Source organism: Peromyscus californicus, unplaced genomic scaffold (genome assembly GCF_007827085.1).
Source record: "Peromyscus californicus insignis strain IS unplaced genomic scaffold, ASM782708v3 Scaffold_5__1_contigs__length_169319896, whole genome shotgun sequence".
Classification (NCBI taxonomy): Eukaryota; Metazoa; Chordata; class Mammalia; order Rodentia; family Cricetidae; genus Peromyscus; species Peromyscus californicus.
The window spans coordinates 22,116,673-22,130,463 of record NW_026294573.1 but is presented as its reverse complement, the minus strand read 5'-3'; the positions used below and the strand labels follow the sequence as shown (position 1 = coordinate 22,130,463).

At 45.5% G+C, this 13,791-nt stretch overlaps 1 protein-coding gene across 1 annotated transcript; it reads right to left on the bottom strand.

Moving 5' to 3' along the window:
- Positions 1-7,354: 7,354 nt before the first annotated feature.
- On the bottom strand, positions 7,355-13,436 carry Med18 (mediator complex subunit 18). Its single transcript, XM_052718166.1, has 3 exons — positions 13,243-13,436; positions 12,351-12,492; positions 7,355-8,477 (listed from the first exon to the last, which is right to left on the bottom strand). The coding sequence occupies exons 2-3, from the start codon at positions 12,421-12,423 to the stop codon at positions 7,924-7,926; spliced, it is 627 nt and encodes a 208-aa protein (XP_052574126.1). The 5' UTR covers positions 12,424-12,492; positions 13,243-13,436; the 3' UTR covers positions 7,355-7,923.
- Between the last annotated feature and the right edge of the window lie 355 nt (positions 13,437-13,791).

The window sequence follows — 13,791 nt, the reverse complement described above, 5'->3', positions numbered from 1 at the left end:
ACATCCTCTTCCAGTCTCTGAGGGCCCCTGAGACACACATACATATTAGATAGATAGAAAAATTAGGTAGATACATAGATAGATAGATAGACAGACAGATAGACTATGGTGATTTTTTTTGTACTGAAATGTGATTTTATTTGTATGTTAATAAATAAAGTTGCCTGGGGGTCAGAGCTAATAGCAAGTCATAGCAGAGCTGGGCGTTCATGGCGCATGCCTTTAATCCTGGCACTTGGTAGGCAGAGCTAGGTAGATCTCTGTGTGGTCAAGGATACAGCCAGCATTAGAGATACATGCCTTTAATCTCAATACCAACCATAAAAAATCTGGAGGTCTGTTCAAACAGGCAGTGACGAGGCGGTCATGTGGTTGGGTTTACAATCAATGAGAAGGCAGGACAGAAAGTCTATATAAAGACAAACACACAGGAAGTAGGCCTCTCTTGGCTGAAGAGGCTAGCTGCAGCAGACGGGTAAGACTCTTAGCTCTGATCTCTTGGCTTGCTTCTTTGCATTGGTTCTGTGTTTCTTATTTAATAAGACGGTTGGTTACATCTACAATAGACAGACAGATAGATAAATAGATATAGAGGGATTTGAGACATGCCTTCATGCAGCTCAGGCTGACCTTCAGTTCCCTGTGTAGCTAAGAATATCGTTAGGTTTCTGATTCTCCTCTCTCCATCACCTCTCAAGTGCAGGAATTACAGGCATAGGGTGAGGATCAAGGGCCTCCTGAACGCTAGATGAGCACTGTACTAACTGAGCTATAAGCCCAACGAGCTGAGTTTTCTGTATGTGGCGTATGCGCACATCCCGAGGCATGCATGTGGAGGTCAGAGGACAACTTTTGGGAGTAGGCTTTCTCCTTCCACCCTGTGGGTCCCAGGGACTGAGCTCAGGTAACCAGGCCTGACAGCAAGTACCATTACCTAAGGAGTCATTGTGCTGGTCCCTGCAGCTATATTCAAACCAGTCACTATATATATCCAAATGGTGATTATTTATTATTTTAGTTAATCTCTCCTATAGTCTGTAGGAAGAGGATTCATAGAGTACATGCTTAACATGTGAGGCTCTGGGTTCCATCTCAGCATCACAAATGGGGACGGCGGGGTGGAGACTAATGTAAAGTGGTCCCGCCTGCCTGCACAACACACTTACAGTAGCAGATTGCTCCTGGATATTTATGGTGTCTTTGGTGCTGGGTGCCAGACCCTGAACTCAACCCTGAACCTCAACCGCAGGCCCTAAAGTGAACTTTGAATTGGAACTCAAACATCCACACTTTGTGCTCATAACCATTATGCTCTACTGCCAAATGACTCCTCCCCTGAGGAACTATGCAGGTTTGTCAGTAACACAGAAATAGGGGCCAGGGAGAGGGCTCAGTTGGTCAAGTGCTGGCTGCTCAAGCATGAGGACCTGAGTTCAAGCCTCACAGCTCTCACAAAACAGGGTATAGGCGCACAGGCATGTAATCCCACTGCTGGGAAAATGAGACGAGAAACTTCCTGGGGCTTGCTTCCAGCCAGTCTAGCCTAACTGACAAACTCCAGATTTTCAGCCCGCCAAACCTGTCTCAAGAAAGAAAGGTGGATGGCTCCTGAGTCCTCATGAACACAAACGCTCACGAATGCACACACATACACATACATGCCTCCACATATACACACAAACGTACAAAGTAATACACTGACATCTGGCAAGCAATATATTAGGATTTATGCATTTAGGCACACTGGCAATTTCGCTCATTTGGCCTACTTCTGAAAAGTGGGACTGTAATGACCTGCATGAGAAAATAGACGTTGTGAAAGCTTAAATCACATGCCCAATATGCAAATAACTATGACGTGTTAGAGCTAGAAGCCAAAACACACTCATACGGGTGATAGTACAAGGAACATGGTGAAATGTGAAATACATGGTGTCACTTGGTTGCTATCAAGAGTCAGAGGGCAGGCCCGAGGATGTCAGAGGGCGGGGCTGAGGATGTCAGGGGCGGGGCTGAGGGCGTCAGGGGGCGGGGCTGAGGGTGCCAGTGGGTGGGGCTGAGGGTGTCAGAGGGCGGGGCTGAGGATGTAGCTCAGTCAGTAGAGGGCTCAGTTAGACCTCAGCACCACATAAGCCAGGCCTGGAAGCCTGTCTCTGGCATCCTAGTGCTTTAGAGGCTGGACACTCAGAAGATCAAAGTCATTCTTGGCTACATAGTGAGTTCAAGGCCCACTTGCGCTACAGGACATCCTATATCTAAATTAATTAATAAATAAATTGTGTTTTTTAAAAAGTTAGAGGTCAAAGAGCCAGACTTGGGTGGCCTTCTTGTGGCTTAGAACAAACCCAAGAAAGACAGAAATGCCTGACTTCTCTGGACCTATGTTGAAAAGCTTCATGTGGGGAGCTGGGGAGCTGGGGAGCTGACTCAGAGGTTAAAAGCACTTGCTACTTTTACAGAGGACCCAGGTTGTGTCTCCAGCACACACATGGTGGCTCAAAAACATCTGAAACTCCAGTTCCAGGGGATCTGACATCCCATGACCTCTATGGGCACAAGGACCCACATGGTACACAGACAAATTGCAGGCAACACTCATTAAATGAATAAAATAAATAACTAAAAAAAAATCAACTTAATTGTATACAGGTAAGAGAGAACAGCCCATACTTGCCAATGATCTGATGGCTTACACATGAAAGGCAAACAGAAGCATAGGTAACGGTCACCATGTCAGATTTCCCCTTTTGTGATCAAGAGGGTGGCACATGGCTATAATCCCAGCACTTGGGAGCAGAGGCAAGAGATTAGGAGTGTGTTTCTTTTTTTAAATATATTTATTGTTGCTGCTTTTTGTTTGTTTGTTTGTTTTTCGAGACAAGGTTTTTCTGTGTGATAGTCCTAGCTGTCCTGGAACTCACTTTGTAGACCAGGCTGGCCTCGAACTCATGGAGATCCACCTGCCTCTGCCTCCCGAGTGCTGGGATTAAAGACGTGTGACTCCACACCCAGCTTCTTGCTGCGGATTTTTAAAAACAGGGTCTCACTATGTAGTTATTATTCACGAAGGAGGAAAAAGAAAGGATTTTGCGATATGACCTCCCGGCCTTGTATTTTCGTATGTACGGAGTTTGAGGCTCCCAAGCGCTGGTGTTACAGGTGTGTGGCCTTTGAAAGCTAAGTCTATTTTGAAGGAGAAAGCAAAGTGGGGGTGCCTGCCCTACTGGTAGAACTGGATTTACCCCAAAGCCAATAAAAACACCGCTCTGCCAGATGCTGGCCAAGAACAAAGAAAGGCCAGAGTGGAAGAGAATGGGGAGCTTAAAAAAGACTGTATTCGGGAAGCTAATATGTGATAAAGGTGACAAGCCACCAAACCCTGGAGACATTGTGTCTCAGACAGAAACTAATTCACCATAGGAAGAAGAAAGGTGACTCTCTCCTTGAAACCATGGAGAATACAGACTTCAAAAAGTTTAAAGGCTGAAATGTGAAGTTAAAACCATAAAGTTAGTATAAGAAAATGTAGGATGGACACTTAAGATGGCCCAGTGGGTAAAGGCACCACAAATCTGGTCCTTTACAGGGGAAGGAAAGACCAGATTCCTGCAGGTTGTCCTTGGACCTCCACACTCAAGCTGTGGCATGCATATGAATGTGTTTGCAAGTGTGTGCGTGTGCACATGCACGCACACACACATAAATGTAATTTACGCAAATGAGACTGGGCATAGTGGTGCATGCCTTTAATCCCAGCACTCTGGAGGTAGAAGCAAGAGGATTTCTGTGAGTTCAAGACCAGTCTTACTACCTCAGAAGTATGAGGCCAGACTGGGTTTCATGAGACCATACCTCAGAATAAAAACAGAAACAAACAAAAATAAATCCACTTTTGTGGTTATAAGTGGGAGAGGCCGGGCAGTGGTGGCGCACGACTTTAATCCTAGCACTCGGGAGGCAGAGGCAGGCAGATCTTTTTGAGTTCGAGGCCAGCTTGGTCTACAGAGCGAGATCCAGGAAAGGCGCAAAGCTACACAGAGAAACCCTGTCTTGAAAAACCAAGAAAAAAAAAAAAAAGTGGGAGAGAATAAAAGTATAATTTAGGGCTTGGGGATTTAGCTCAGTGGTAGAGCTTTTGCCTAGCAAGCGCAAGTCCCTGGGTTTGATCCTCAGCTCAAAAAAAAAAAAAAAAAGTATAATTTAGGGCTAGGTGTAGTAGTCCATGCCTATAATCACAGCACTCTAGAGGCTGAAGAGGAAGGATTGCCTTGAGTTCAAGGCCAGCCTGGACTGAGAAGGAAGACCTTGTCTAGAACAGCCCAAACATCGGAGTCTAGAAATAAAAGGGAGACTGCCCAATAAGAAACAGTGTCTGAATCACCAGCTAACACACTGTGACAGCGTGTTCTAGTTTGCTTTCTGTTGCTGTAGTAAACACCATGACCAAAAATAATTTGGGGAGTGAAAGGCCTATTTTATCTTACAAGCCCCAGGTTACCATCCTTCACCGAGGAAGTCAGGGCAGGAACTCGGAGGTAGAAACTACAGCAAAGATCATGTAGGAATGCTGCTGCTTCTTTCTCTTCCTCTTCTTCTTCTTCTTCTCCTCCTCCTCCTCCTCCTCTTCGTCCTCCTCCTCCTCCTCCCCCTCCTTTTCTTTTTCCTCTGTCTCTGGGGTTGGGGGGGGCGGTTATGGAGACGGGGTTTCTCTGTGTAGCCCTGGCTGTTCTCTGTAGATCAGGCTGGCCTTAAACTCAGAGATTTGCCTGCCTCTGCCTCCCGAGTGCTGGGATTAAAGGCATGTACCACCACTACCTGGCTATGTATTTAACTTTTTTTGAGGTAGATCTTGCTATATAGCCCAGGCTATCCTCCTGCCTCCACCTCCTGAGTGCTGGAATTACAGGTATACACCACTATGTCTGGCATTTTTTAAATAAAACACCTGCCAGTTTTATACTTAACTGTGGTTTAGACCAGTTATTTAATTCACTTAACTGTTATGGGCAAGAATTAGCTGACAAGCTGGTCAGAGAATTCAGCCATGGCTCACGGCACACACGAAAATAACAAGTTTACACACTGCAATAAATGCTGCAGGATGGCAGCAACCGAAGAACCATCTCTGGCATTTTATTGGTTTTTAAAATGGTCATCAACAAAAATGTACTTTGTGTGTGTGGTTTGAGACAGGATCTTGCTTTGTAGCCCACACTGACCCTGAATTTGTGATCTTTCTCCTCGGGTCTTCCTAATGCTTTGATAACAGGATGGCTCCAACACACTACTATCATGAAGGGTTAAAACATCTCTACAGAGCTAGGGGGTGGTAGCAAATGCCTTTGATCCCAGCACTCAGGAGGCAGAGCCAGGCAGATCTCTGTGAGTTTGAGGCCAGCCTGGTCAACAGAGCGAGATCCAGGACAGGCACCAAAACTACACAGAAACACCTGTCTCAAAAAAAAAAAAAAAAAGTCTAAAAAGGATAATCACAAAGGACTGGGTCTGTAGCTTGGTAGTAGAGTGCTTTCTTAGCATGCTCAAGGCCTTTGATTTGGTTTCTTTTTTTTTGGTTTTTCGAGACAGGGTCTCTCTGTGTAGCTTTGCGCCTTTCCTGGAACTCACTCGGTAGTCCAGGCTGGCCTCGAACTCACAGAGATCCGCCTGGCTCTGCCTCCCGAGTGCTGGGATTAAAGGCGTGCGCCACCACCGCCCGGCCTGATTTGGTTTCTTTATTCCTCAATTTGGTAACGGGTGTGTGCCAGATTTGAAGGTAAGAAAATATGGATCAAGCTGGAGAGCATGTTCAGCAGGTAAAGCCTTGCTGTACAAGTACAGAAAGCTGAGTGCAGATCCAGGTTCCAGCTGGAGGTAGCTGGCTTCTGTAATGCCAGTGCTGGGGGTGGAGAGTCAGATCCGAGAGGCTCCCTGGCTGGCCAGTCTAGAAGAACCTGAGCTCCAGACTCAGGGAGAGAGCTCGTCTGGACAGGAAAAGTGGACAAAGGTGCTTGCTGTCCAACCTGACAACCGGAGTCCCACACTCGGCCCCCACAGGTCAACGTGCAGTCCGACTGCTAGACATGTGCACACGTAAGACCCCAATAAATAAATGTGATATGAAATTATAATCAGGTAGATGAGCCAACACTGAGTTTCATTAGGGTTGTTTGTAGGATCCTGAGTAAAACTCCTAAAAAAAGTAGAATTAGCCGGGCGGTGGTGGCGCACGCCTTTAATCCCAGCACTCGGGAGGCAGAGCCAGGCGGACCTCTGTGAGTTCAAGGCCAGCCTGGGCTACCAAGTGAGTTCCAGGAAAGGCGCAAAGCTACACAGAGAAACCCTGTCTCGAAAAACCAAAAAAAAAAAAAAAAAAAAAAAGTAGAATTAAAAAGCAAAGAAAGCGGGTTGGTGGTGATGCACACCTTTATTTCCATAAGACAGAGGTTGGAGGATTGGAGTTCAAGACCAGCCTGGTCTACAGATCGAGTTCCAGGACAGTCAGAGCTACAGGGAGAAATCCTGTCTCCAAACCCGCCCCCCCACCACCAAAAAAAAAAAAAACCTGAAAGTTTTCCTGAGAGAAAAAAGTGAAAAGAAAGAAAACTGTATGACGTCACATTCTGACCTCATCAAATGTGGGACTATGAGCTTTTTTTAAATTTTTTTTAGATTTACTTATTGAGGCTGGAGAGAAAGCTCAGTGGTTAAGAGCATTGATTGCTCTTCCAGATGACCTGGGTTCAACTCCCAGCACTCACATGGCAGCTCATAACTGCCTATAACTCCAATTTCAGGGAACAGGGCACCTTCACACAGACATACATGCAGGCAAAACATGAATGCACATGAAATAAGTTATTAAAAAGATTGACTTGTTTTACGTGTTCAGGTGTTGCCTGAACATGTCTGTGGACTGTGTGTGCCTGGTGCCTGTGGAGGTCAGAAGTGGGCATCAGATCCTCTAGAACTGGAGTTACAGAAGGTTGCTAGCAACCATGTGGGTGTTGGGAACTGAGCCTGGGTCCTCTGCAAGATCAGTTGCGGCTCGTTAACAGCTAAACCATCTCTCCAGCCACTAGCTACTTAAAAATACTGTTTATTACATTTATTTTGTGTGTACGCGTGCACACGTCCAGGAGCAGTTGTCATAGCATGTGGAGACAGAGTAGGACAACGTGCAGGAGGCAGCTCTCTCCTTCCACCATGTGCGTCCTGGAGAGGCCTCTGGTCCTGCACAGTGTGCCCACACCCATCATGCACAATAACGATAGTAAAACGGTAATATAATAATAGTAAATAGTTAAGAAGTTAAGTAATAATTATAGTAAAAAGTTAAGAACAAGGATCAGAATTGCAATTGTTTCTTTTCCGTCTTTATTACCATACGATGCCAGCTCACAACACTGTTACAAACTTATATATAAATGGTAAAACAACAAATACAAACATATGAAGAAGACAAAAAATAAATATAAGAATTAAAAAAAAAAAGAAAAGGCAAAACAATTATCAGAGTTGCTTTTGACATCTTCCTCTGAAAAGCTAGTATGTTCCAGTTCCTTCTCTTTGACTGGAGACAGGACTTGAACAAATCTCCATGCTATCCTGGGTCTTTATTGGGAAAAGACTGTCAAGGAAATGAAACTTGGTAAGGAGATCCTTTAACACAGGCACTTAGGCAGACACGTAGGGGAACTAAGTTCCAGGCTAGCTAGTTATGTAGTGAGTTCCAGGTGAACCAGGGCTACATGGTAAGACCCTGTCACCAAAAGAGAAAAAAAAGAAATCCCACATGAAGGAAACAGTTCAAGGGAACCAAATTCTTACCACGCATCCTCCTGAGGGGAGTCAGGCTGCCCGGCAACAGCGAACTGGGGCACTTGGGAGGTCTTTCACCTCCCAGGTGAGGACAGACTTTCTTAATCACATAAGTCTTTTGGGGTCTATTTTTTCCAGGTGAACCAGAGGTTTCAGCTGCTCTGCAAAGTTCCTCATGTCATCAGAGACCATGTCCTGCCCTGCTGGTGCGACCACACTTAACTCTACAAGATAGGAGAGTGACAGGGCCTCTGTGCTGTCTGTATTCCCTGGGACCAGGATTCGGAAAATCTTATACACCACAATCTTCATGATGCCCTTACGGAACAAGTGTCCTTTGGCGACAAACTCATGGTCCATGCGGAAGCCCATTTCCATCAAGAAGTCTGTGAGGTTCTCAGATGTGGCAATGTCCACACAGTTGCGCACCAAAGCGTGGCGGTTCTTGTCTCCCATTTCTGGCTGTCCCAGGTAACGCAGGTGCCAGGGTGCCCCTGCCCTGTCCATGGAGCGCCGAGCCCTTAGAACAAACGGGCTGGCCTGCTGGCCCTTAAGAAGGAATACCATCTCGTGATCGAGGAAAGTCTCGGGCTCCATGTTGTCACACAAACCACGAAGGCGATGGATGAGACTTTCCAAACTGTGGTCTAAAACACTTCCTGAAGAGAAAAAGACAGTGAGCTCTGGCTCTCACTAAGGGCCATGAAACTAGTAAAAGATAAACATACAAAATAAATTAATAGTTCTATGCATCATTCAATATGAACAATTCATGGGATTCTACTGGTTCTCTCCCTCCACCATGTGGGTCCCACAGTTTGAACTTGGGTTGTAAGGCTTCGCAGCAAGTGCCCTGTCCTGGTTTGAAAATTGTTCCCATTGGGGCGGGAGTGATGGCTCAGTGGTTAAGAGCACCAACTGGTCTACCAGAGGACCCGGGTTCAATTCCCGGCACCCACATGGCAGCTCACAACTGTCTGTAACTCCAGGTTCAGGGGATCCAATGCCCTCTTCTGGCCTCAGCACGGACATGATGCACATAATCCAAACTGGCAAACATACACAAATAAATAAAAAATATTTGCCACTTGGGAGGCAGAGGCAGGTGGATCTCTGTGAGTTAGCGGCTAGCCTGGGCTACAGAGTGAGGACTACGCAAAGAAACTCTGCCTAGAAAAACCAAATAAACAAATAAGTAAACAAATTACTCAATAACATTTTGGAGGGGCCAATGTGATGATTTAGTGGGTAGAGGTGCTTGCTGCCAAGCCTGATGACCTGAGTTCAATCCTCGGACCCACATAATGAAGGGAAGGAACCAACGCCGACACATCCCCTGACCTCTACAAGTGTGTTGTGGCACACACAAGCCCCTCCCAAACAAATAAAATGTAACAGAAAAATCTGATTAAAGACAGTCCAAATGGCTCATCAGGTAAAGACTTTTTGTCAAGCCTGAGGACCTGAGTTCAATTCCCTCTGACCCACACAGCAGCAGAGAAATGACTCCTACAAAATGTGCAACAGCACCTGTATAAACGTGCACACACACACATACTCATACACACACAAACTTAAAAAAATTTAAAGCCTAAATCTGTCCACTAAATATATTGTGTGGCCTTCTAAAATCAGCATTCTCCCTGGGTCTCATTTTATCATTGGGTCTTTACCTCTGTCCTCTGCTCTTTAGATAGAGCTAATAAAAATAAAAAAAATAACATCTCAGGGGCCATTACAAGATTCAAGTAAAGCCAGGCATGAAGGCGCTGCCTCTGAGCCCAGCACTCAGGAGGAAGAGGTAGGAGGATCTCTATAAGTTCAAGGCCAGCCTGGACTACATAGGGAGTTCCAGGCCAACCAGGGAGGATATAAAGTGAGCCCCTGTCTTAAAAACCAATACCAAAAAACCAACCAACCAAGCAAACCATCCCCCTAAAAGATTCCAGTAAGTAGATACAACACCTGAGATACTTAGTAAAGAGTAGAGATTCAGAAACATGAACTCAGCAGGGCCTGGTGGTCCAGGCCTGTAATTCTAGCTAATAAGGAGTCCAAAGCAGGACTACAGCATGGTCAGGTCCTGTCTGGGCTATATGGCAAATTCAAGACCAGCCTGGGTAACTGAGACCTTCTCAACAGTTTTTAAAAGGGCTATGATAAAACTCAGTGGCAGATCACTTGCCTTGGATGTTTAAGGCCCTCAGTTCAATACCAGTACACAAAACAAAACCGTAAATCCAAAAAACCTATCTTTTTTTTTTTTAAAGGCAGGGTCTCACCCAAGATGCTGTAAGGCCCTAGAACTTACTATGTAGTTCAGGTTAGCCTTGAACTCAGCAATTCTTATGTCTCAACCTCCTAATTGCTGGGATTACAAACATGAACTATCACAAACAGCTTACCACACACAAATACACACACACAACAAACTAGCTCTGGCTGTTCTGGAGCTCACTACGAAAACAAGAATGGCCTCAGAACCATGGAGATCTGCCTGCTTCTGCCTCCAGAGTGCTGGGATTAAAAGTGGGTACCACGCCGGGCGGTGGTGGCTCACGCCTTTAATCCCAGCACTCGGGAGGCAGAGCCAGGCGGATCTCTGTGAGTTCGAGGCCAGCCTGGACTACCAAGTGAGTCCCAGGAAAGGCGCAAAGCTACACAGAGAAACCCTGTCTCGAAAAACCAAAAAAAAAAAAAAAAAAAAAAAAAAAAAAGTGGGTACCACATCTGACAGTTTATCATAATTTTTAAAATTGTCTGAGCCGCCTCTCTGAAGTTACTAAGTTTTACTCAAAGGGTAGATATCTGATGAAGAAATCCCACTCCTGGTTACTTAGCCAAGAAAAAAAGAAAAGGAAACCAAACCCACAAAATACTTATAAGAAAGCCCATAGCAGCTGTTTTCACTGTAGCCAAAAACTGGAGGTAGACCAGATGTCCAGCCCAACAGTACTCGGACAGACAAATGCACTGTGATTTGCTTATATATAAATTTACGTATGTGTGGCAGGGTGGCATCGGCACACACCTTTAATTCCAGCACTGGGAGGCAGAAGCAGGTGAATCTCTGTGAGTTTGAGACCAGCCTGTTCTACAGAGCAAGTTCTAGGACAGTCAGGACTACACAGAGAAACCTTGTCTCAAAAAAACAAACAAAATAAAACAAAACAACAACAACAAAAAATTTAGTGGAAACTACCGAGCAACAAAAATCAAGAACTTACTGACACACATACCAATAACAATGAAATAATGCTAAAAGAAACCTCAACAAAATGCATCTTAGTTAGATGTGGCACAGGCCCATATGATCCATGCACTTAAGACTCAAGACAAGAAGATCAGAAGGGCAGAGTTATCCTTGGCCACACAGCCAGTCAGTCAGCCTGGGGGCTGGAAAGATGGCTCAGTGGTTAAGAGCACTGAACCTGGGTAAGTTTCCACCAGTAAGTACCCACAGAGTGGCTCACAACTGTCCCTAACGCCTTTTCAGGGAATCTTACACTCTAATCTGATCCCTGACAGTACATACATACATGCAGGCAAAGCACTCATACACAAAAAATAAAATTTTAAAACCTAAAAGATTTTTTTGAACATACTTAAAAATAAAAATAAGTCAGCCAGGAATATCTGAGACCATGTCTCAAAAAAAAAACATGTAAACTCTGTCAAGTGGGAAGGTGATCGATCAGTAAGGGCTAGGAGAGAGGGAGAATAAGTAATGAATGTCCAGTTTTAATTTTTCAAGATTAAAAAAAAAAAAGAGCCGGGCGGTGGTGGTGCATGCCTTTAATCCCAGCACTTGGGAGGCAGAGCCAGGTGGATCTCTGTGAGTTCGAGGCCAGCCTGGTCTACAGATCGAGTTCCAGGAAAGGCACCAAAGCTACACAGAGAAACCCTGCTGAAAAATAAATAAAAAAAATAAATAGATAAAAGTTAACAAGTGTTGTGCTGCATACCTATAATCCCAGGTACCTGAGGCCAGCCTGGTCTGCAGGTAAATTTCTGGCCACTGAGCCATCTTTACCACCCCACCTCCTTTTAAACATAGTGACTTCCCGGTCGACAGAAACTGTGCGGTTGTCCTTGTTAACTTTATCTCTACTTACTCTGGCCAGGAAAAAGAAAAAGAAAGAAAGAAAGAAAAAAGAAAGAAAGAAAGAAAGAAAGAAAGAAAGAAAGAAAGAAAGAAAGAAAGAAAGAAAGAAAGAAAGAAAGAAAGAAAGAAAGAAAGAGAGAGAGAGAGAGAAAGAAAGAAAGAGAGAGAGAAAGAGAGAAAGAAAGAAAGAAAGAAAGAAAGAAAGAAAAAGAAAGAGAGAGAGAGAAAGAAAGAAAGAGAGAGAGAGAGAGAAAGAAAGAGAGAAAGAAAGAAAGAAAGAAAGAAGGAAGGAAGGAAGGAAGGAAGAGAAAGAAAGAAAGAAAGAAAGAAAGAAAGAAAGAAAGAAAGAAAGAAAGAAAGAAAGAAAGAAAGAAAGAAAGAAAGAAAGAAAGAAAACTTGGCAATGCAAGCTCCCTGATTCACTCACCCTGCAGGAGGTACTCCATCATGTTAATGGTGCCCCCAGTGACTGGCATCATGGTGACTGGTGGGGCCTCCATGATGCCTCTAATTCCGTCCGAGACGACAGAACTGGAAACAGATCTTCCGATCAGAAGCACGGGACACACCTGGAAGAGGCACACTTGTCTATACACTGTTGGTAGTGTGGCACAGCTGACTTGCTGGGAAATCAAGACTTACGCATTCAGAACTCTGGACATCTGTTTATACAGCCAGTTCTAAGAACGGATGGCCAGAGACAAGAGTTCTGGCCCCGGAGATACGGCATAACCATCCCAGCCTCAAGTTCTGAACCCTCTAGAAGTTCCCTATGTAATCCTGTGGCAGCTGTGCAACCTCTTGTTCTGGATCATACTGTCTGTCTTCTTAAATAAGACCAGGGGCATTTAACCACCCATTCCCTCCTCCCTCAGCTACGTGGCTCAAACGAAACAACCGACATACAACTAAACTCAAAAAAAGGTGAGGTCACCTCGGGCTACACAAGAAAGGCCCCGTTTTCAAACATAAAGAAATAAAAGCTGGTCGTGTCGGGGCACATCTGTAATCTCAACACTCAGGGGCAGAGTTAGGAAGACGGCTGCAAGTTCGAGGCCAGACTGGTGTACACAGCAAGTTCCGGCCAGCTAGGGAATCACAGTGAGACCGTCTCAAAAAACCCAAAACAAAAGATCCGAAAGCGAACTAAGGACCTGTCTACCCTTCATCCTATACCCGTGGAGACTCAGACAGAGGCACCAGGGTACACGTGAGGGTGCAACTAGAACGCCTTTTCAAACGAGCCAGGCGGGAAGCGTGAAGTTAAAGTGACTGCACCGGTCCTCCCACGCGGGGATCGGGGGCACGTGTGAACTTACACTAGCAACACGCCTCCGTGCACGCTGCAGCTCCCCACAAAGTTAGATTTACATCCACGTGTGCACGCTAGCAATCCGCACTCCCCAAATGCCCAAACCCCGCCATCGAAGACCCAGCCAAACGGCCGAATGGATTGCCTTCCGCACTTCCGGCAGGAAGCTGACGGACAGGAAACCTCGCGACTGAAGCCCTGGAAGTAAGGGTGCCGAGAGGGCAGAGAAGGCGCCCGCCTTCTGGCACTGGACGGCAAGAGCGCATGTGCAAAGTGCAGTGCTGCGTGGTGATGGGGTCCTGTCCTAGAGTGGTGCGCTGGAGGTGACTGCAGGGCTTTACGTCATAGGACAGCGCTAGGGTTTTTTTTTTTTTTTTTTCCTTCCCCCAACTTCGACTACCTGGCTGTTTTGATCAGATCTCTCGAAACTGATTGGATACTATATTTAAATTTTGAACTCAGCCGCTGGGGGGAGTGAGGAGGGAAAGAGCCGCATTGAAAAAGGGGAGTATGTTATAAATTGGAGACATTCTAGGAGAGACCTGAAGGTGGCAAA